The sequence below is a fragment of the Capricornis sumatraensis genome, chromosome 20 (assembly GCF_032405125.1).
Source record: "Capricornis sumatraensis isolate serow.1 chromosome 20, serow.2, whole genome shotgun sequence".
Taxonomy (NCBI): domain Eukaryota; kingdom Metazoa; phylum Chordata; class Mammalia; order Artiodactyla; family Bovidae; genus Capricornis; species Capricornis sumatraensis.
Genome location: NC_091088.1, coordinates 62610134 through 62633979, shown reverse-complemented (window position 1 = coordinate 62633979; position 23846 = coordinate 62610134). Strand labels below are relative to the sequence as shown.

General features: G+C 44.0%; 1 protein-coding gene across 1 annotated transcript in view; it reads left to right on the top strand.

Moving 5' to 3' along the window:
* The window catches only part of LOC138096872 (zinc finger protein 383-like), a 56821-nt gene extending 39202 nt beyond the window's left edge, over positions 1-17619 (top strand). Inside the window, exon 4 of the mRNA XM_068993125.1 lies at positions 16951-17619. Within this exon, the coding sequence (XP_068849226.1) occupies positions 16951-17619 (669 nt within the window). The remainder of the gene's footprint in view (positions 1-16950) is intronic.
* Positions 17620-23846: the final 6227 nt, after the last annotated feature.

Sequence of the window (23846 nt, the reverse complement as noted above, 5' to 3'; positions counted from 1 at the left end):
CTATCTCCTTTATACTTTAATAAAACTTTGTTACACAAAATCTCTGAGCAATCAAGCCTTGTCTCTGGCCCCGGATTGAATTCTTCTTCTCCGGGGGCCAAGAATCCCAGCATCTTGGCGTGATTCAACAACAACCTTTCATCTTGGGGCCTCGTCCGGGATCCTTCAGGACAAGGTAAAGATGCTTGGAGCTCTAGTTCTTTGCTCTCTTAGCGAACACGTTTTCTGCTGTGCTTTACTAACTCTACCGTGTGCTTGAGTGAATAAATGACATGCCCTGCACGAAACAAAAAAAGAGCCCTGCTCTACGGTTCCACAGTGACCTCATATGGCTTATGGCAGAAACCTGTCTGAGGGTTATACAGACCTGCCAATGCCAAGAGACACCCAATGACTCCTTTGGGAACCGACCAGAAATGGGCAAAGCATGTGGACCGAACTCTCCTTTCTCGGTTAAACTTTTCGGTCTCTTTGACCATTTCATAACTCCTTGGGAATTAGAAGTACTAACCTAATCTATCGGATCTTAGACTTTCAAGGGACTTGTGATCTATACTGTTACTGTGTACTGTGGCTTAGGTCCCAAACTTGGATTGGTAGTCAAGAAAGCGCCTAGCCTTGCTAGAAATCGAAAGTTTGGAAGCTAGATGGAGCTCTAGCCCCAGGAACATCTCGGAGGGTAAAGGTTACTCAGATTGGGACTGCAAAGGGTGTTTTTCCTTTGGTAACGCTGGCTCTTAGTGGACCAGAGGAGGCTCTTATACTGGTGTGGTGATGCTTGAAAAGAACATCCCAGCTTTATGTTCATATGCGTCTTATTGTGGTCAGGAATATACTCAGGGTCGTGCACAGGCACTCGGCTGACGAATGCTTCCCCCAGCGGTCTTAGCTTGGGGGGCATTCCGGAAGGTTACTCTGATTGCATCCCGGGTGGCATCAGAGGCAAGCAAGGTTAAAGGTGAAGAGCTGGATGTCAGGTAGATATACTATCAGGTCTAACCCTGGTACATCCCCACCCCATCTCCATGGTAAAACCGAGAGGGTCGAAGACAGCACCTGCGTCGGTTAGAGACAGACTAAGTCTGACCAAAAAAAAAAACCTTTTGGTGTAAAGTCTGTCTACACCCCCATCTAAAACAGAAAGACGCCTCTGGTAAAAAAAAAAAAAAAAACGGTGCTGGTCACTTTTTTTCTCTCTTACAGATGAGAGCTCACAATTCCAGCCTCACTCCTTTGAACTGTGTCCTGAAAAACTAGGATAGATCCCCAGGGCTTAAAGAAGACACACCTGGTCTTCCTATGCGATACTACATGGCCACGGTATCCATTGGAGTACAGCGAACGGTAGCCAGGTGGAGGGTCTCTTCAGTATAATACTGTTTTACAATTAGACCGGTTCTATAAAGAGCAAGGAAAGTGGGTAAAAGTAACATATGTGTTGCCCTTTTTCCCTCTGCAAAATATGCCAGACTTATGTCCTAAGGGTATAGATTTGGGCGTAAAACCTTCAGTTCCCTCCTGTCTTCCTACTTTGCCCCCGTACCCGGGGCTCCAAGCTGAACAAACTAAAAGCCAGAAAACCCCCCTCAGAATGGCTGCTTTGGTCTCAGTGAAAATCCAAACTGAGATTCAAACTGCCCACGTAGAAGTCCAAACAACTGCTGTCTCAGTACTATTATGCCTGCAGTCCAAGTCCCCACAGCTGAGAAAACAAGACATCCACGGCAATGCAAATGCAAAAAGGGAATTTATTGCTAGCTCCAGCCAGGGCCCAAGTCACATCCAGCGCAGTGGAGTGGAGCAAGGGCCCCAAGACCTGAATTACAGCATTATTTATAGGTTTAAGACAAAGACAGGGATTTGACAGGGGCGGATTGGTTGCAAGGGTTCCTTTGCAATCTAACCAAATTGGCTTTCACGCGCGGGCTTTCTCAGGGGGTTTTCATCCTCGTCCTGATAAGCTTGAAACAGGCTACAGTGTTGACTTCCATTCTCTTTGAGACCTCTCTTGTTCTTCTGGAGTGGCCTGTTGCACGTGGTTGCAACATACCCAGGGTCCAATTCCGTCTACCTTGAGGGCAGTAGGGGTGGTAAGAAGAACAACATAAGGGCCCTTCCATCTTGGTTCTAAGATCCTTGACTGGTGTCTTTTAACCCAAACCCAATCTCCTGGGCCTATATTATGAAACGGGATCATTCCTTCATTTTGGCCCTCATGAATTTCCCATACCAATGACCAGATATGTTTATGCACCTTACTCAAAGCTAGCACCTCCTGTTGGAAAGCACATAGCGAGAGAGGTGGTTTGGTCTTTCCCTCAAAAGCTGGACAAACGGGGGGCAGACTTCCATATACAATTTCAAAGGGAGTCAGACCCAGTTTATAGGGAGTGTTTCATGCCCGAAAAAGCGTGAAGGGAAGAAGGGTCACCCAGTCCCCGCCAGTCTCTATTGCCAGTTTTGTTAAAGTGTCTTTTAGGGTCCAATTCATTCTTTCCACCTGTCCTGAGTCTGGGGACTGTATTTGCAATGTAACTTCCATTTGGTCCCCAGGGCTGAGGCCAGTCCCTGAACAATTTTACTCACAAATGCAGGTCCATTGTCAGAGCCAATAGATGCTGGCAGCCCAAACCTAGGTATAATCTCTTCTAGGAGCTTCTTAGCTACTACTATCACTGTCTCCTTTTTAGTAGGGTAAGCTTCTACACACCCAGAAAACATATCAACCAAAACTAACAGGTAACGGTACCCATACTTGCCTGGCCTTACCTCTGTAAAATCTATCTCCCAATGATGTCCTGGCCTTTCCCCCCGATATCTTACACCTGTGTGCTGTCCTTTTCCTGGTCTCATCATCTGACAGGCCTTGCAGGTGCGGATTATATCCTGTATGGTTTTCTTCTATTGGGGAAACTGCAGTTGTGCTGTTTGTAGGAGAGTCAGAGTCTTTTTCTTTCCCAAATGGGTGGTTTGATGTAAATGGGTACAGAGATGTCTGCCTAGGTCGGCAGGAAGCAACAGGTTGTCATCTTGGTCCCGATACCATCCATTTTTGCCAGCAGGACGGGTGGTATTATCTTGCATCCAGCTCAAATCAGAGGGGGAGTATATGGGACTTGGGGGAAGTGTTCCCATCCCTGGCGGTGGCGATCCCACAGTCAGTATATGGGCTTTGTGGTCTCCAGCAGCTGCCTCACAGGCTGCTGCATCGGCAGCACGGTTGCCTCGGGCTCTGGCATCCTCTCCTTTCTGGTGTCCCGGGACATGCACTATGGACACTGCCCGGGGCAAGTGGACCGCTGCCAAGAGTCTGAGAATCTCAGGCACGTTTTTAATCTCTTTTCCCTCCGCCGTCAAGAGACCCCGCTCTTTATATATGGGGCCTTGAATGTGCACAGTGCCGAATGCATATCGGCTCTCAGTGTAAAAAGTGATTCTTTTTCCTTTTGCCCTCTCTAGTGCTTGTATTATAGCTATCAGTTCTGCTTTTTGGGCAGATGTTCCAGGGGGCAAGGCCTCAGCCCAGATGATCCTTCCAGTGTCATCTTCTATGGCTGCCCCCGCTTTTCTCTGTCCATCCTTTATATAACTGCTCCCTTCCGTGAACCATACCAGCTCACTGTTTTTTAATGGCAAGTTGCTGAGGTCTTTTCGTATGGCGGTTACCTCAGCTAACACTTCAACACAGTCATGGAGGGGCCCGTCCTCCTCCGGGATGGGTAGCAAAGTGGCAGGGTTCAGAAAACAAGGTGTTTGAAAGTGTATCCGGGGAGCATCCAGCAGCAGGGCCTGGTAATGGGTTAAGCGAGCATTAGAAATCCACTTACCCAGTGGCTGTTTGAGGATTCCCTCTATGGCATGAGGAGTGTAGACCAGGAGACACTGTCCATAAGTCAGCTTGTCAGCATCATGGACAAGGAGAGCAGTGGCCGTGATGATACGGAGACAGGGTGGCCATCCCACAGCTACTGGATCCAGTCGTTTAGAGAGATATGCCACAGGCCGTCTCCACGGTCCCCATTGCTGCGTCAGAACTCCCTTCCCTACTCCCTGCTTTTCATCCACAAACAATTGAAATGGCTTAGTCGGGTCAGGGAGAGCAAGGGCTGGGGCTTCCAGTAACACCTGTCGAAGTTCCTGAAATGCCCGCCTCATTGATTCAGTCCAAGTCGAGTTTTTATTTTCTCTGCTTCCTTCATATAGAGGCTGGGCCTTTTCAGCAAATCCCATGATCCATAGCCTGCAGTACTCAACAGTCCCTAAAAACTCTCTCACATGCCGGGGAGTCGTTGGCTCGGGGATCCGTAGAATAGTCTCTTTCATAGCCTGAGTCGACCATCTTTGTCCCTGTTTTATTTTATATCCCAAATAAATGACTTCCTGTCTAGCAATTTGGGCCTTCTTCGCACTTGCCTGGTACCCCAGTGTCCCCAAAGTCTGAAAGAGACCGCCTGTGGCCTTCAGGCATACCTCCTTAGTCGTAGCGGCCAGCATGAGGTCATCTACATACTGCAACAGAACGACTTCGGGGTGGCTGGTTCGATACTCACAGAGATCTTCACCCAGAGCCTCATTGAACAACATCGGCGAGTTTTTGAACCCCTGTGGGAGGCGAGTCCAGGTCAGCTGCCCCACAGTTTGGCCGTCCTCATCAGCCCATTCAAATGCGAAGATTTCCTGGCTCTGGGGGGGCCAAAGGCAAGCTGAGAAAGGCATCTTTCAAGTCTAAAATTGTATACCAGACATAGTCTGGTGGCAAGCTGCCCAGGAGGGTGTAGGGGTTAGGGAGAGTGGGATGAATGTCACTCACCCGTTTGTTGACTTCACGAAGATCTTGGACGGGTCTAAAGTCTGCTCTCCCGGGCTTTTTCACAGGCAACAGGGGAGTATTCCATGGGGACCGGCACTTTTTGAGAATTCCTGCCTGTAGGAGGCGCTGGATGTGTGGCATAATTCCTTGCCGGGCTTCCTGGCTCATGGGATACTGTTTCACCCTCACAGGCATAGCATTTGCTTTTAATTCAACAACAATGGGAGGCCTTTGTTTAGCCAGTCCTCCTCCCGCTGTCTCTGCCCAGGCCAGAGGGTATTTCTGAATCCACTGCTGCATAGCAGGATCCACAGCTGCAGGGGGCTTTGGTGAATATAGTCTGTATTCATCTCTCAGTGCCAGGGATAAAACATGAATTGGTTGACAAGCCCGTCTGTGACTGATATCCCCCCAGAGTCAAAGTGAATTTGTGCATTGACTTTGGCCAATAGGTCTCTTCCTAATAAAGGGGCCGGACATTCCGGGATCACCAGAAACGAGTGGGACACCCATTGTGCTCCCAAGTCCACTTTTCGTTCAGTAGTCCAGTAATATCTCTTTGTCCCGGTGGCTCCCTGGACCAAGCTAGTCTTTTTGGACATCGGCCCAAATTTTTGACTGAGAACTGAGTATTGGGCTCCCATATCCACCATGAAGCCGACTGGTTTCTCCTCCACATTAATAGTTACCCAGGACTCGGGGAGAGGTACCAGGCCCTGACCCCCCTAATCACTATCTTCCCCTGCATATAAGACGTGGGTCCCCAGGGAAGATTCCTCCTTTCTTACAGTCTTTCTCTTCAGATCTCTTTTGGAGCACTCATTTTTCCAGTGTCCCTGCTCTTTGCAGTAAGCACATTGGTCTCTCTTTAGGGCTGGTCTAGCTAGTTTTTCCTTTCCTCCCGACCGGGTGTCTTAAGTTCTTGGGGCTTCGGGCCCCTTTCTCGTCCCCCAAAAAGGATCTGAGCCAGCTCTTTTTTATTTCTCCGGTTTTCTTCAGCCCTATATTCCCTTTCCTCCCGTCTAATCCGTTCCTCATTATCTCTTTCTTCCTGTCTAATCCGTTCCTCCCTCTCCTCAGGGCTCTCTCTGTTATTAAACACTTTCTCAGCTGCCCTTACCAGATCCTGTATTGACAGTTCCCCCAGCCCTTCTATCTTCTGTAACTTTCTCCTGATATCTGGAGCTGCCTGGTTCACGAAAGCTAACAGAACTGGTGTGCGTGACTCATCAGCCTGGGGGTCCATGGGCATATATTGCCTAAAGGCTTCCAATAACCTTTCTAAGAAGGCTGCCGGGCTCTCGTTTGGCTCCTGTCTTATCAAATTTACCTTCGACAGATTCGTGGGTTTCCTGGCAGCTGCCCAGAGGCCGGCCATGAGAGTCTGACGGTACACTCGGAGACGCTCCCTACCTTCAGCGTGTTCAAAGTTCCAGTTCGGCCGCATGGAAGGGAACCCGCCCTCCACTAGGTGAGGCTGCATGGTCGGTCTCCCATCCACTCCAGGAACATGTTTCCGTGCTTCCAACAGAATTCGCTCCCGTTCCTCCGTGGTGAAAAGCACCTGTAACAGCTGCTGACAATCATCCCAAGTAGGATTGTGAGTAAACAGGATAGTGTCTAAAAGATCAATAAGGCCTTGGGGTTTTTCAGAAAAAGAGGGGTTTTGAGCTTTGCAGTTATATAAGTCACTAGTAGAGAAAGGCCAACATTAGTAGTTCCGTTCAGGATTTGCTGGCCCGACCTGGACAGGAAGCGCTTGGATGGTGGATGAAGGGGCCTCTCGGCTCTGGTAGTCAGACGAGTCTCCACCCCCTCGGGTCCTTCTGCAAGTTCCCTGGCCTGGCCCCCCCTCCTGCTGCGGAGCCGAGGGTTCTGGGTCCCCCCTTTGTTCTCCGGATGACACCTGATGTACCTGCAGGAGCAAGGGTGGCGGGATATATGGGGGAGGTGAGATTTCAGTGTCTAAATCAATCAGGCTATGGTATAGAGAAGACTCCTGGAGTATCGGTTTCTTCTGGTTCTCCCGTGCCTCCTGGTCTTCTTCCTTAGAGGCCTCCATGAGCAGGATCTGTGGAACAGAAGCACTGGGGGGGGTTGTGAATAAAGGGTTTCAGCCAAACGGGAGGGTCTTCTACTAGATTCTGCCAGACTAGGATGTAAGGAGCTTGGTCCGGATGGCCCCGAGGGTCCAGAGCCATTATTTTTTCTTTAACAGCCTGGATGACCGGCAGGCCAAAAGTTCCCTCCGGCAGCCAGCCGACCTGAAATGTCGGCCACTCAGATGAGCATAAGGTTTTTAGCTTGCTCTTCTTTACTAGCATTGATAGATTCTGAGCCTTGGACTTAAAATCGGAAAAATGGTCAGTCATTACAGATAGCGGAGTAGAATAACTTTGACCCTTGACTGCAACACCCACAATAAGCACGCAAAAAACAAGCACGGCGCCGGCACGCAGAGACAAGCGACAGACAGTAGACGAACAAATATCGGCAGAAAACACTGAACTAGGTTTATCCTGGGTTGCTGTTGTCCTGTTCCCCAAAGTTACCTTACCGAAGGGCATCCACTGCCCACCAGACTCAGGATCGGGAGAAACGTTTTCCGCCATTCCTTTACAGAATGGCTCACAGAACCAGCTGCCTTCCAGCTCGAATGCTGGGCCTCGGACTTATGCTGGCCGGGCGACTCTTTCACCCCCTGACCTGATGCTGGTGTCCAGATATACTTCCTCAAAGTAAGGCTTCCCTTATGCCTGGAAGGTGTTGTTCTTCTCAGTCAGGGGATCCTGGACGAGCCCCCAAATGTTATGCCCGCAGTCCAAGTCCCCACAGCTGAGGAAACAAGACATCCACGGCAATGCAAATGCAAAAAGGGAATTTATTGCTAGCTCAAGCCAGGGCCCAAGTCACATCCAGTGCAGTCGAGTGGAACAAGGGCCCTGAGCCCTGAATTACAGCATTATTTATAGGGTTAAGACAAAGACAGGGAGTTGGCAGGGGCGGATTGGTTGCAAGGATTCCTTAGCATCTACTAATTGGCTTGATTTTCACGCACGCAGGCTTTCTCAGGGGTTTTCATCCTCGTCCTGATAAGCTTGAACCAGGCTACAGGGAGTATACTGATTGGTTGAGTCCTGGCGCCAGCGGTGGATAATCTCAGCTCCTCCTTGGCAATAACTCAGCCCCTCTGTAAAGGAGACTTAGGCCTACCTTGGCCCCCCTGAAGCCTGTCATGGCGCCTGTCTGGTCCTAACAGTACGACTTAAGACTATTCTGGTTTCAGTAAAAACTCAAACCATCAAAGTAAGAGATGAGATGGAGGACAAGAGAGAAAGAAAAAAGAAAAAAGAAAAAACAGGTTTCTCCAGTCTACCCCTGGGATTATATGCACAGAGCTGCCAGAGAGACTGAAGAACAGTCACACAAGCTGTTGCCTCTTTATGAAACACCCACTGGGAACAATAATCAATCTATGAGTGTTAATAAGCCTTTTTCTTATCAAGAAATACAAAAAATCAAGGAGGATCTGAGAGACTATTTAGAAGACCCCCAAAAAATATATTAGAAATTTTAAAGGTGTTACTCTGCTTTAAGACCTTACTTGAAAAAATGTGATGTATATCTTGGGACAAACGCTGACTCCCGACTCAAAGACTCGAGTTTTGGGAAAATTGGTTGCTTATGGAGATGAATGGCTTGGTAATGAATCAGTAGGGAAGAGAGAGGACGAGATAGCGGCGCTCCCTACTGGGAATCAGGCGGTCCCAATTATAGAACCAGACTGGGACTACAACTCAGCTAAAAGAAGATGGGATGAGTCATTTTGTCAGATGTATTCTTGAAGGACTCAGACAGGCACATTCTAAGCCTTTAAACTATAACAAATTGGCAGACATAGAACAGGAGGAAAAGGAAGCTCCCAGTAAATTCCTAGCTAGACTAACAAAAGCTCTTCACAGATTCACTGAGATTGATCCCAAAAGTGAAGAAAGAAAAGTGATCTTAAAAGATAGATTTATCACTCAGTCGGCTCCAGATATCCACCGTAAGCTACAAAAACGGGCGTATAGACCAAATCAGTCTTTAGATACTCTGTTACAACTGGCTCAGACGGTCTATTATGGTAGAAAATATGAAAAAAAAAAAAGACAAAGAAAGGGCAAAAGCCTTCACAAAGGCTATGAAAAACTTTCTTAAACAGCCAGAAAAAAATGTCCAGAGGGACCCAGGTGAAAAGGGATGGGCTTGCTATTACTGTGGAAAAGAGGGACACCTCCAACGAGGTTGCCCTCAGACATCTAAGCTGCCCCCGGCTCCATGTCCGGTCTACAAAAGACCACGCTAGAAAAGAGACTGCCCTCAGAGGCATAGGTCTCCAGGGTCGGACTCTCAAGACAATCAAGACTAAAGGTGTCCGGGGGTCCCCACACAAGCTCCCATCCTAATTACACCTGAGGAACCCTGGGTATTAATAATTGTGGAGGGCCAATCCATCGATTTCATTTTAGATACTGTGACAACTTACTCTGTGCTTACTGAAGCCCCTGGTCCACTTTCTTCCCTATCTGCTTCTGTAATGAGACTGTCTGGATGAGACAAAAGGTATTATTTCAGTTATTCTTTATCTTACAACTGGGATTCTGTGCTATTTTCATACAAGTTTCTGATTGTGCGAAAATCTCCCTCACCCCTTTTGGGGAGAGATACACTGAGCAAGGTCCATGCCTCTGTTTTTATCAATATAGAGCCCTCCCTTTCTCTCCCTCTAGTTGAACAAAATGTAAATCCTAGAATATGGGCTGATGAAAAATCTGTGGGTTGAACACAAAATTCTACTCCTATAGTTGTCAAGCTCAAAGACCCACACTTATTTCCACGTAAAAAACAGTATCCTCTGAAACCTGAAGTGAAAAAAGGGTTAAAACCCATCATCACAAACTTAAAAAAACAGAGACTACTACTTCCCTGTAACAGTCCTTACAACACTACTATTTGGGGTATACAAAAATCAAATGGTAAATAGAAACTAGTTCAAGATTTACATGTAAGAAATGAGGCTGTAGTCCCTTTACCCCCGTGGTGCCTAATCCTTATACTCTATTGTCTGAAATTCCTGAACGAGCCAAATATTTCTCAGTAATTGATTTAAAAGATGCCTTCTATTCAGTGCCTTTGCAGAAGAAAGTCAATTTCTATTTGCCTTTAAAGACCCTGCGAAGCCAGCTTCTCAGTTAACCTAGACAGTTTTGCCCCAGAGATTTCGTGACAGTCCTCACTTATTTAGACAAAGTTTGTCACGGGATCTCCAAAACTTTAATAACTCTGAAGCGGTGGTGTTACAATATGTAAATGAAATTTTGCTCTGTGCTGAGACAGAAGATGCTTGTTTGCGAGCCTCAAAAGATTTCTTAAACTTTCTGGCAGGCTGTGGTTACAAGACATCAAAAAAAAAGGCTCAGCTTTGTCAACGATCAGTTAGATATCTGGGCCTAATCATATCAAAAGGGACTAGGGCCATAGGCCCTAAAAAAATTAAACTTATACTAAATCATCCCCTACCTATAACTTTAAGACAATTGAAAAGATTTTTGGAATTACAGGTTACTGTCACATTTAGATTCCGGGTTATGAAGAAGTTGCCTGGCCTTTATATAAACTTATAGCCGAAACTCAGCAGGCCAAAACTGACAAACTGTTTGGTCTCCAAAAACTCAAAAGGCTTTTAAGGTTCTTCAGACTGCTCTCCCACAAGCTCCAGCTCTGAACTTGCCCACAAGGTCAAAATTTAATTTGTTTGTCACTAAACGAAAAAGTATGGCCTTGGGAATTTTGACACAACCCCGAGGGCCTCACCAACAACCTATTGCTTATCTAAGTAAAAAATTAGATGTAATTTCATGTGGTTGGCTCCACTGCCTAAGAATAATTGGGACAGCGGCTTTATTAACACCTAAAGCTTTAAAAATAATTAATAGACAAACCTTACTGTACTGACTTCTCATGATGTGAATAAAATCTTAAATTCTAAGGTTAATATTTAGATGACCGACAGTAGGCTTCCTAAGTATCAGTCATTGTTGTTAAAAAGACCAGTAACTAAGCTTACAGTTTGTAAAAATTTAAATCCTGCCACTTTCCTTCCTGAAAAAATAAAATAAAACACCTGATCACAATTGTTCTCAATTCCTATCTTTAAACTATACAGCACGAAAAGATCTACTGGATACCCCATTAGACAATCCTGACATGAAAATATTTACAGATGGCAATTCTTTTTTTCGAGATGAAAAACATAAAACAGGTTATGCCTTGGTGACTGCTAAACAGGTTTTAGAAACAAAATCTCTCCCCCAAAGAACTAGTGCTCAGTTAGCGGAGCTTGTGGCTCTGACCCGAGCTCTAGAGTTAAACAAAGGACAGCGGGTACATATCTACACTGATTTTAAGTATGCTTATTTGACTTTACATGCTCATACTACAATATATAAAAAAAGACAGTTTAAAAACCAACAGAAAAACTTATTCAACATTTCAGAGAGATTGAGAGACTTTTAACTACTACATATTGTCCTAAAAGAGTAGCTGTTATGCATTGCAAAGGGCAGAGCAGAGATGGGAATAAAGTAGCTAAAGGTAATCAGCTGGCTGACTGTCAAGCCAGAAAAATGACACTTTTGGAAACCCCTTCACTGCAGACGCCTTTAATCTAGACAGGTCCTGTGAAACAAGAAAAACCACTACATACTGAGAAAAAATTTAAAAGATACTAAAAGAGAAGAACAAAAATTACTGATAAAAGATGGTTACAGTCTGAAGATAGATGATTAATAATTGCTAAACATGCTCAATAAAACAATTCTTAAGGGTTAACATCAGTTTTCATTTGGGTACAGAGAGTACTTACCAAATGGCTTCTCATTTGTTTAAAGGTAAAAATGTAATAAAAACTTTAAAAAATATTATCAAAAGGTGTGAGGTTTGTCAAAAAAATAACCCAAAGACTAAAAAACTAACAAAATCTAAATTACAAGAAAGTGAAAAATATCCTAGAGAAGCCTGAAAAATTGATTTTACTCATATGCCAAAAGCTAATAGATATTCTTGCTTACAAGTTTGGGTAGATACTTTTACTGGATGGATTGAGCCTTTTCCCTGTCATAGTAAAGACGCTAAAGAGGTTATAAAGATTTTAATCCATAAAATTATCCCCAGATTTGGGTTGCCACGGAGCCTTCAGAGTGACAATGGCTCCTCCTTTAAAGCTGCTGTAACTCAGGGGGTATCTAAAGCTCTAGAAATAAAATATCACTTACACTGTTCCTGGAGACCCCAATCCTCAGAAAAGGTTAAAAAAGCTAATGACACTATCACAAGACATCTGCACAAATTAACTCAAGAGACACAAGACAAGTAAATTAAAGTCCTACCCATAGCTTTAATGAGGGCTTGAACTGCCCCCCAAAAAGAGAGACTGTCCCCCTTTAAATGTATTTATAGAAGGCGTTTCTTACACACAGACATTGTTATAGACCCTGAAGCCTTAAAATAAACTACTTATGTGACTCAGCTCTCAACTTTTCAACAGGCATTAACAGAACTCCAAGACGACGACTCCTAACCCTGCCTCTGAGTCAAACAAGCCTCTATTTGAGCCAGGAACTGAAGTCCTCATAAAAACTTTGAGATCTGGGGGCCCATCCCTCGAGCCCCTCTGGAAAGGCCCTTACCAGGTTATTCTTTCTTCTCCCACAGCTGTCAAAGTGCCAAAAATTGATTCATGGATACATCATACTGGAGTTAAGAGGCGACACCCTGACCAAAACTAAGTGACATCTTTTTATGTCTTTATTTTCTATGCTCTGACTTTGTATTTTTCAGATGGGCCTGATAACCTATGTGAGCTTACTTCTGCTGACTCCAAATATACTGAGGCTGCCCTTTGATCCTCAAGACAATGCCTTCCTGTCCTGGGCTCACTCCTACATTCCACAATCGGTCTAACTGCTGGGTCTGTGAAACACTCCCTTCTTCATCAGTAAAAGGCTTCTCCTGGTAGATATCTGCACTTCAAAAAAAAAGACTTTCTCCAAGTGTGTAAATACCTTCGACAACAATTACATGTGATACCTCTTCTCATCTGATGACATCTACCAACCCTAAAATAGACTGGTACAACACTTTGTACTTTAACTATAGACATAATGTGACTTTTGATTTTGATTATACATTGTCTCGGTTCAATGACTATTTTACTACAGATAAGACAAATAGGTCTAGATCTAATGGTTTTTTACCTGACGTTTATCAAATATGAGATGAGGTTATATGGCTAACTCCAAAAAAAGACGTTTAATATCTACTGCCCCTATATGCTGAAAACAAGCAGAGCCATCCCCAAAAGTGAGCCAACAACTTAATTACAATGATTAAAAACAATTGAGATTTCTGCCTCAAAAAATATACAACATAATCATTCCCGTATTTTCCAACCCAAGTTCAGGTCCTCCCTTTGTGTGGCCAGGCACTAATTGGGACTAGATATCTCAGTCATGCTGGCTTGCTCCAAACGAGACTTATTAGATAGATGGCTGTTACCTATGGACATGGCTTCCCCCTGGTTGGATAGGGAGATACACCCTGAGTCTAGCCTTTACTCATGGCTTTATATTTTCAGAGCTCCCAAAAAAGCCTGCTAATTTACCCCACCTTAAAACTCGGTGGACAAGGTCTATATTTCACTGATATGATTATTTGGCTACAGTGTTTGTTCCCTCTTTGGAAACTACAGATGTTATGCTACGAATGGATGCTTTGACTAACTTTACTAAACAGACATTTCAAGATTCTCAAAAGACTATTTCAGCTCTTAATGCTAAACAAACACAAGTTAAAAAGGTGGTTTTACAAAACAGATTGGCTTTAGATATTCTGACAGCTGCTCAAAGAAAAATGTGTGCTTTATTCATACCCAATGCTGCACATTATACCTGATTTGAACACAAATGTTACTCATTTTACTAAACACATGAACAAGATGATTGGGGCCATAAATACTCCTAACGCCTCAATTGCCTCACTCTGGGAGACATTAACTAGTTCCCCTTGGTAGACAACTATTTTAATTACAATAATTCTGATTGTTTTGTTTCTACTGTTTGCTCCCTACATCTGTAACTATATAACTAGATTTGTTTCTAGCCACATAAAAGCTTTCACATTACAAATAGTTGCTCAAACTCCTGCTACTGCTACTGCTGCCTCCAACTACTATTTGGGGCCCCTAGATCAAATATCCTCAATATGAAGATTAAGAAAATATGTTGCCTCCCCAATTTAGGGACAACGCCCCTTCTCAGCTCAAAAACAGTTATAAAACAAAAACGACGCCCCCTTTCCCTAGACAACATAATTCTCCTAAAAAGGGGGGGGAGAGGGGAATGAGAGGGAAACAGGCAGGAAGGCCAGGGGTCTCCAAACAGAGGAAATAGCCTGCAAGTGGCAGACATTTTTCTCTCTCTTAAGCAGCGAGAGAAAACAAACTAGCGATATTTTTTCCTACTCTATACAAAGTTAAAAGGTGGTTTCTCTTGAAATTCTGTGTTGCCTTAGTGACACCTGGTTTCACCTGAAGTTAACCAATGCCTTTTTCTTATGGAAATGTTTATCTTAAGCGATGTTAATGTACTATGCATTTACCCCAAACTCTGTCTTCAAGTCAGTTCAGCCTTTTGGCTCAGAACCTACTTGATAAACCAGTATGTTATACTCTGATATTGTTCCTCTATGTAAATTAAACTATTTGTATGGTGCTCTGCCCTTCTTCAAGATTCAAGTTAACCATTTTATGGCCCAAGATAAACCATTTGGTGCCAAGATTATCCCAAAATACATCCTATGGGTGAGGGGGCTGGTGACATTCTGAGTTTTGAGACATACCTTTCTTTCATTAACAGGCTGCTTGTGACTATATAACATCCAGCTAAAGACTAGCAGAGGGGTACTCTTTCTGCCCTCTTCTGATGCCTATGTCAAAAGCTTTCTCTATCTCCTTTATACTTTAATAAAACTTTGTTACACAAAAGCTCTGAGCCATCAAGCCTCCTCTCTGGCTCCGGATTAAATTCTTCTCCTCCTGGGGCCAAGAATCCTGGCATTGTAATTCAACAACAACTTTTCACTGGCAGGGCTTGGGGGCTCAGCTGTGATTTCAGCGCCATCTGTACATTGGGACCACCCACAGGCATGTGCTCTGAAGGTGCCCCTAGAGCCCAAGGGTCTACCCTGGTGGGGAAGGGGCTGGAGAGGAGGAACCAGCTGTGGGGGTCCTGAGATCAGCCACCTAGGTGGGAGCCATTTCTAGTATCTGGAGAGGCAGGGACAGGCACGGGGCAGGGAGGCTGAAATGGGGTTCTTCCCTTTGGGCATCACTCAACAATGCTGCTCTGCTTCTCTGGTGGTTCAGGCTTCCTCCACAAGCATCCTGTTTGCAGAGCTCCTCCCTCCCTCCTGTTGCCTCAGGGTGTCTCCTCACAGCCAACCGCAGTCCTCTGCCTGGGTCTGGTCTCCAAACCCCACATTCCAGCACCCAGCCCTTGTCTGCAGCCGAGGACACCCTCTCAGGCTGGGTGGGCAAGGCTGGGGTCAGCAGCCTGTGTACAGGTCTCACTCTGTCCTGTGCACTGGTTGCCGTGTTCTCTTCCCACAGAGAATGAGTCTCTCCTTCTGTCCCAGCTGGGCTCCCCGCAGTGAGGGGCTTCCCTGGATGTGGAGACCTCTCCTCTCTTCAGATCCCCCCCAGGGTTTTGCGGGTCCCATCCCGCTTCTTTTCCTCTTGCTATTCATCCCTCATTCTTTTGTCCTACCTGGCTCAGCAGGAATCTTTCCTGTCCTTTCAGGAGTCCTAGTTCCTCTGCCCGTGTTCCGCAGGGCTCTGTGAGAATTTTTCCACTTCAAGATGTATTCCTGATGCTTTTGTGGAGAGAGATGAACTCCATGTCTTCTGAATCCTCTGCCATCTTGATTCCTTCTATCTGGTTTGAGGCTGAATCTAGCCAGTGTATGCCAATGTTATGTAAATTGTAAAACATATGCCCCGAGAGTAGTTTAAGTAGAATAACTTGGTATGTCATTTGGTATCTTTCAGCTGTGTCTTCTCACGACACCCAGGGTTTGAGGACCCAAAAGCCAGGCTTAGAAGATTTATTCCCAACAGCAAAGCTAGGAATATATGAAAGAGTTCACCTTGGAAATTTACATTTAACCAAAGACTGGGACTATATGAGGGCATATAAAGAGCAGAAAGCACGTTATGATGGACAAAATCAAATTGGTACAGTTTCCCATAATGTAAACATTACCGCCAAAAGAAATCAAGGATGTGAATTAAACAGGGGGAAACCAATTTCAGATGACCAATTTCAGTCATCACCATCTGCAGATAAGTGTATATTTGTCAGCAAAGACCCACATCATCTCTTGAAACATTCACGTTCTCTGAAGGGAAATGTGGAAAATCTGGAAAGTCATCTAGTCTCTACTGCAAATACTCATTCAAACAACTCTGAGCATAGATGTCTATTAAATATACATCAAACATGTCTGGAAACCAGAAACTTAAAAATGAGGGGGAAAATTCCCAATATAATCAATTTGAGGGATTCTTTAACAAGGGTTTATTGTTCTTCAACCAACAACTATTTTCTCCTTGTTCCAAAATCTGTAATGTTGATAAAAATGGGAGAGATCTTATTCAACCATCATTGTTCGATACATATGGAGGTATAATTAGTGTGGAACAACTTTACAAGCATAACAAAATCAGTAATGCCCTAAGCAGGAGCTCTACCCTCAATAATTACACGAGTATACATGATGGAATGAGAAGCTCTTCATGCAATGAAACTAGGCATAATGTTGACCAAGACTCATATCTCATGAAACAACAGGGACAACAGTTTTCAGACAACAATTCTAAACATAATAGATATAAGAATATATTTTATCAAAGCTCAAATCTTACTATCAATACGTATAAGAGTATTGATATTGGAGAGAAGACTTCTAATTGTTATGATTACAGTAACGTTTTTAAGCAGTCTTCAAAAGTTATTCAACAGCAGAATATTCAGACTAAGCAGAAACATTACAAGTGTAATACATGTGGAAAAGTCTTTAGTAACTCACCAAATCTAAGTAGACATAGGAAAAGTCATACAGGAAGGAAACGTTTCAAATGTACAGCATGTGGCAAAGCCTTTAATCAGAGTTCATATTTTACTGAACATCAGCGAACCTATGCTGGGGAGAAACCATACAAATGTACAGAATGTGGCTACGCCTTTATCTGTTGTTCACGTGTTACTCAACATCAGCAGATTCATACTGGGGAGAGACCTTATAAATGTACAGCATGTGGCAAGGCTTTTAAGCAGAGTTCAACTTTAACTGAACATCAGCGAATCCACACTGGGGAGAGACCTTATACATGTACAGAATGTGGCAAATCCTTTACCTGTCATTCACTTCTTACTCAACATCAACGAATCCACACTGGGGAGAGACCTCATAAATGTACAGAATGTGGCAAAGCCTTTAACTGGCATCTGAGTCTTACTGTACATCAGCGAACTCATACTGGGGAGAAACCATACAAATGTAAAAAATGTGGCAAAGCCTTTATCCATTGTTCACATCTTACTCGACATCAACGAATCCATACTGGGGAGAGACTTGATAAATGTACAGACTTTCCCCAGAGTTCAGGTCTTTCTCAACATCAGAGAATTCATACTGCAGAGAAATGTTAGACATGTAAGGAATGTGGCAAAGGATTTCGTCACAGCCATCACCTCACTCCCCGTCAGAGAATACATACTGCAGAGAAACCCTAGAAATGAGTCAATGATAAAAAAGGTTGGTCCTAAATATACAATTTTGAAACAACGAGTGTTTACTTTGGAAAGATACATGAATGAAATACAAAAATATAGACAAGAGTTTAATCAAACATCAGAAGTAAATCAATGCCAGAGAATTCATACTAGAAAGCATTTCATTCATACCACTTTTGTTGAATTACTCTAAACAGAAACACTGTAGCAAGTATTCCATATTTAAAACATGTACTAAATTGATATGTTTGTATGGATCACAAGATGAAGGGGTGGATATTTTCAGAGGTATAATTATTAATCATGTATCCTTGTTTATATTAACATTATTTGAGATCATTAAGGAACCAAAACGCATGTCATTCAACTCTCAAGTTACTGTGCTGTGCTTTGTTTCTACTGTATATAAGAACATCTGTTTGTGATGTTGTTACCTCAATTGTAAGAGAAGCCCTTCTATACTAGGTGGGAATCATTTATATTTATTCTCCAATTTATAAGATTAAGAACACAGTCATGTTATATGCATACTAAACCTCTAAATGGAGGTATTTGTCACTGATGTCAAACATCTGTGTTGTCACCATGATGTAAGTGTTCAGGGAATAATTCAAAGTAAGAGGGAAGTTTGCTCTAAGTTTTCAATAATTATGTCAATTGCTTTTTAAGCATAAACCAAGGATTGTTCATTAAAATCGAAACTCTTTTTATAACATCAACATCGAGAAATCATGCATATTACCTGGCAGGCTTGAAGTAAGGACACCTTCTCTTCTACCTGATGTAAGTATAGAAAACTCTTTCTGGAAAAATCATATTAATATAATTAATGTCCATCCATGTTTACTACATTAGCCTCCATTTTGTAAACCACATAAATCACATTCACTGATTATTTCATTAGAGAAATAGGAAAGTTTTTAGAAGCGTGTAATCTGTATTTTAATCAAGGATCAAACAACAGTTGTAAAAAGTTTTATTCCATCTGTGTAAAATTAATGTATGTTCATTAATAAAAGTGAATGATTTTTTAGTGTTACAGTTGATGTGGAATGAAGGAAGGGTGAACTCACCACCAGCATTAACCTCTCCCACCTATTTAAGGTTGCAGGAAAGATAACGTTATAAGAAACTATTTGTAGCACAGGGGGATGGCATCTGTAGAAATTAGTTCCTTACTGGTGTTAAACTCTCATAAATTCATATATTTCCCACTATTTCTATGTTGTATCTCCTCTCCCATTTTGAAACTACTCGGACATTGTGATGGTTTGAATAAGAAGGATCATACAGGGTATGGCTGAGACCTTCCCTGAGGGCTCCGTGCTGTTGCTGCCTCAGCATCTGTCCAGGCAGCAGGCAGCCTGAAGGTCCTTGAACTCACACACCAGCCAATCCTGTGAGCACCTCCACTAGATGACCCCCTTCCTGGAGACCAGCAGTCTTGCCAAACCCCAGGGTCTACTGCATAGGCCTCCCTTCAATGACACCTTCAGAGCTCACCAGAATCCTACCACTCTGGTTTGAATGAACCGATCCATACTCAGCCTGGGGAGCCCTCAGCACGTCACCCAGGGCCCCTTAGAAAGGCCTGAACCTCAAGTACTGGAGCTTTCTCTGCCTGGTTCTAGCCTTGACCTTCCTCAGGGGCCCTCAACGCTTCCTGTGAATTCTCTCAGGACCTAGAGTCATAAACTCACCTGCTTCAATTGTCCTTTGTTCTTCTGTTACCTGAAACTTTTCAGGGGCTCATTTAAGCAAATGTAAATTCAACAAAGTCACAAAATGCGGGGGACTGCCCGTGAAGGGTTAAGTCTTGGGAGCTGCTCGGCAGGTATGCAGAGCCTTAGGCATGGTCCTAAGCTCCCTGTCCCGCCCCCCTTGAAGAATTTTTATAGCCCTTAAGGTCAGGATGTCTTGCAACATGTCATAGAAGATAGATTACTTAGTATACTCTGTACACAATGGTAAGGGTCTAGTGATTGTATCCTGAGGGTAAAAAATAATCTTGTACATGTCTTAAGTCACGTACATTATCCTATAAATACTATAGCCTAATAAAGAAAGGCATCAGCCATTTGTGGTCTGATCCTCTCAACCCCATCTTTTGTCTCTCTCTCTTATTTTTCTTAGCGGGGACGCTCCGTTCTCTCCCTGTGCAGGTGCAACTCTTGCTTGTGCTGGCCGCGGCAACAAAAAGCATCATTAAAAGCCATGATGGTAAAGTTCTGAACCAAGATTTATAAAATCTTACCCTGTATAATTCTTAGCACAAGTTTCTTGTCTAGGCTTGAAGGAACTGTTTTCTCATGGCCTTGGCATACTTTGAATGCAATCTATAAATATCTGAAGATATATACATCATATAATTTATATAACACACATTGAATACAATATATAAATATCTGAAGTTATACATGTTATCAGTGAGAAAACCAAGAAGGAATATGTGAGTGTATGTGTATTCGTACACATTAACTTAGAGAATATACAAAGGCTAGATCAAAACTGGTCATTTTAGAATTGCAGATGATTGACTAAAAACTGCAAAACCTGTCAATTTGTCAATTAATCTGTTTTGTCTATTTTTCATGGAATTCATTTCCTTAAATGTCAGGAGGTTACACTTTTTAAGGAACTTCCACACTGTGCCCCCCCACCCCCACCCCGTGACTGCCCCAGTTTACATTCCCTCTAGCTTTGTAGGAAGTTCCCTGATCTCCAAGCCTCGGCAGCGTTTTTGATATTATTAGTGGGTTCTTTGCTAACTGTTATTCTGACTGGCATGAGGTGATGCATCATTGTAGCTTTGTTTTGCATTTCTTATTGTTTAGCGCTGGTGAGCATCTTTCATTTGCCTCTTGCCCATCTAAAAGAACAAGTGGCCCCACCCAGGCTCAGCAGTTGTGGCACACAGGCTTAGTTGCCTCAAAGCATGTGGAGTATTCCTGGACCAGGGATCAAGCCCGTGTCCCCTACACTGTCAGATGGATTCTCCACCACTGGTTGACCCGTCTGTTTAGCTTTTTTCCTTCTGAGATGCATGTATATTTTGTATTGGAATATAATTGCTTTACAGTGTTGTGCTAGTTTCTGCTGTACGACATCATCAATCAGCCATAAGTACACATGAATCAGCTCCCTCTTGAACCTCCCTCCCGTGATCTCCATTTCACCTCTCTGGTCAGCACAGAGCACCAAGCTGAGCTCCCTGTGCTATCCAGCAGCTTCCCACTAGCTCCCTGTTTTAGCCATCAGTTTAGTTCAGTTCACTTGCTCAGTCATGTCCAAGTTTTTGCGACCCCATGGACTGCAGCATGCCAGGCCTCCCTGTCCATCACCAACTCGCAGAGTTTACTCAAACTCATGTCCACTGAGTGGGTGATGCCATCCAACCAGCTCATCCTCGGTCGTCCCCTTCTCCTCCCCACTTCAATCATTCCTAGCATCAGGGGCTTTTCAAATGAGTCAGCTTTTCGCATGAGGTGGCCAATGTACTGCAGTTTCAGCTTCAGCTTCAGTCCTTCCAATGAACACCCAGGACTGATCTCCCTTGGGATGGGCTGGCTGGGTCTCCATGCAGTCCAAGGGCCTCGCAAGAGTCTTCTCCAGCATTTCAGCCATGGTAGTGTATGTGTGTCAGGAAGGCTCTTCAGTTTGTCCCCTTCTTCTTCTCCTGCCATGGCCACACATCTGTTCTCTATATTTGTGCAAATATTGTCTTAACAGTTATATATGGAATCTAAAAAAATGGTGTTGATGAACTTATTTACTGAGCAGGAATATAGGTGCAGAGGTAGTTCTTAAGCTTTTGGATGTCAAGTTTTCAAGGCATAAAATACGTGGACAACCATTCCATGCATTTTACGAAGTAAAAGAAGCCTATTCAAAAAGGCTACAGAAAGTAGGAATTTTACAATATGACACTTTGGTGTAGGTAAATGTTCATATGTGCTCAGTTGTGTCTGAGTCTTTGTGAGCCCAGGGGCTGTAGCCTGCCAGGCTCCTCTCTCCATAGATTTCCCAGGAAAGGATAGTGGAGTGGGTTTCCATTTCTTCCTCCAGGGGATCTTCCTGACCCAAGGATGGAACCCGCATCACCTGGATGTCCTGCATCGTGTGATAGATTTGTTCCCACTCAGTCACCTGGGAATCTAGTAGGAAATATAGAAGAGATTAAAAAGGTCTGTGGTTGCCATGGGTTTCAAAGGAGGGACTATGAATATCCTAAATCTAGAGAACTTTCAGGACCGTGAAATAATTTGTGTCTGTTAGGACCAAGCAGGCACCACGACAGGCTTCTGTGGGGCCAAGGTAAGCCTAAGTCTCCTTTACAGCGGGGCTGAGTTTATCGCCAAGGAGGAGCTGAGATCATCCTCCGCCAGCAACAAAACTCGACCAATCAGTATATTCACTGTAGCCAGGTCCAAGCCTATCAGGATGAGGATGAAAACCCCCCTGAGAAAGCCTGCGCGTGTGAAAATCTAGCCAATGAGCAGATGCTAAGGAACCCTTGCCACCAATCCGCCCCTGTCAACTCCCTGTCTTTGTCTTAACCTTATAAATACTGCTGTAATTCAGAGCTCGGGGCTCTTGTTCCACTCCATTGCATTGGATGAAACTTGGGTCCTGGCTTGAGCTAGCAATAAAATTCCCTTTTTGCATTTGCATTGCTGTGGATGTCTTGTTCTCTCAGTTCTGGGGATTGGGACCTTGGGCATAACAGTGTTAAACTGTTGTGATGGACACATGTTATTATACATTTATCCAGAGGTATGGCGTGCACATCCCTAAAAGAGAAACATAAGGGTAAACTAAAGGGTTTATGTATTTACTGTCCTTGTAGTGTCATCAATGGGAACAAATGCTCACTCGGGGTGGGGGGTGGGGGGGAAGGTAAGTAGGGAGATTGTCCATGCGTGGGAACAAGAGGTATATGGGAAACGTCTATACCTTATTCTCAATTCTGCTGTGAAACTAAATCTACAAAGTTGGCACTGGTGAATACACTGAATCTTTTTTAGAATATATAATATTAGAAAGATGGACATGCTTCTATCTTTAATTATTCCTTAGTCATTATACTTTAAAGATGTGAGAAAATAGAGCTCTCTAAATGGCGCAGACAACAAACTGTAGCAGTTGATTCATAAAACCTAGAAAAACACACACAGGAAGTAGAACGCTCTCGCGTGTTAATTTGTGTGTAATGTCACTTACGACAACACCGATCATTATTTCCTTGGTTGGTCATCAGATAGCATTTAGGGCATCATTTTCAAAGGCATTTGTCTCTGCCCACACACACTTGTTAATCTAGCATATCCTGCTCAGTTCAGTTCATTTCACCTGCTCAGTCCTGTCCTACTCTTTGTGACCCCATGGACTGCAGCTCGCCAGGCCTCCTGCTGCCTCTGGTTTACTTTCAAAGAAAGCTGTGATGGAAACACCTCCAGGCTCCTGGTCTCCGAAGTTGGACCTGCAGAGAGGTGGTCGCAATGCAAATCATTTTGTGAAAACCTGTGTCCAAAGGCTGCAGACGGGGGTGAAAAAAACTAAGGACACGGGAGATCTTTGGGAAGAATTCTACAAGTAAAGCCTGGCAGGACCCAAGACCCCCAGCTGATTTCCACCAAAGGCTCACCTCTCCCCTCCCCTCCCCCAAGGGCGCAGGCACAGGCTGAGTACCACCACACCCATCCTAGAAAGAGCCCCTCCCCAGAGAATCAGGTTGACCTTTGCTTCTAGAAGTGCCCGCCCTAAATCCTCCCTTCCTGAGGTCTCAGATGTGCCAAATGTGAGGTTTCCCTCAGGGCTCCTGAATGCAGGTCTTCCTCTTGCATTTTTTCAAAACCCTCCTAGGCTGAGTCAGGTAGCCCAGAAGTAGGGTCCATTGTTTCTGGTGAACTGTTCTGAGGCCTGCTCTCTGTAATGCAAAAAGGAAGGAGAGGAACTAGCCGGGAAGATCTGCAAATAGAGTGGAGCAGCAGGATGTGATTAGCATATCAGGTTAGTCTTGATTACCCACTACAGGAACACAGAAAGTCAGCAAAGAGCTCCGAAAAGGGTGAGAGAAACATGTTTTTCACTTCAGCAGTTGCAGGTTAAACGGCTGTATGGATTCCATTGAAGGTATTTTCTCA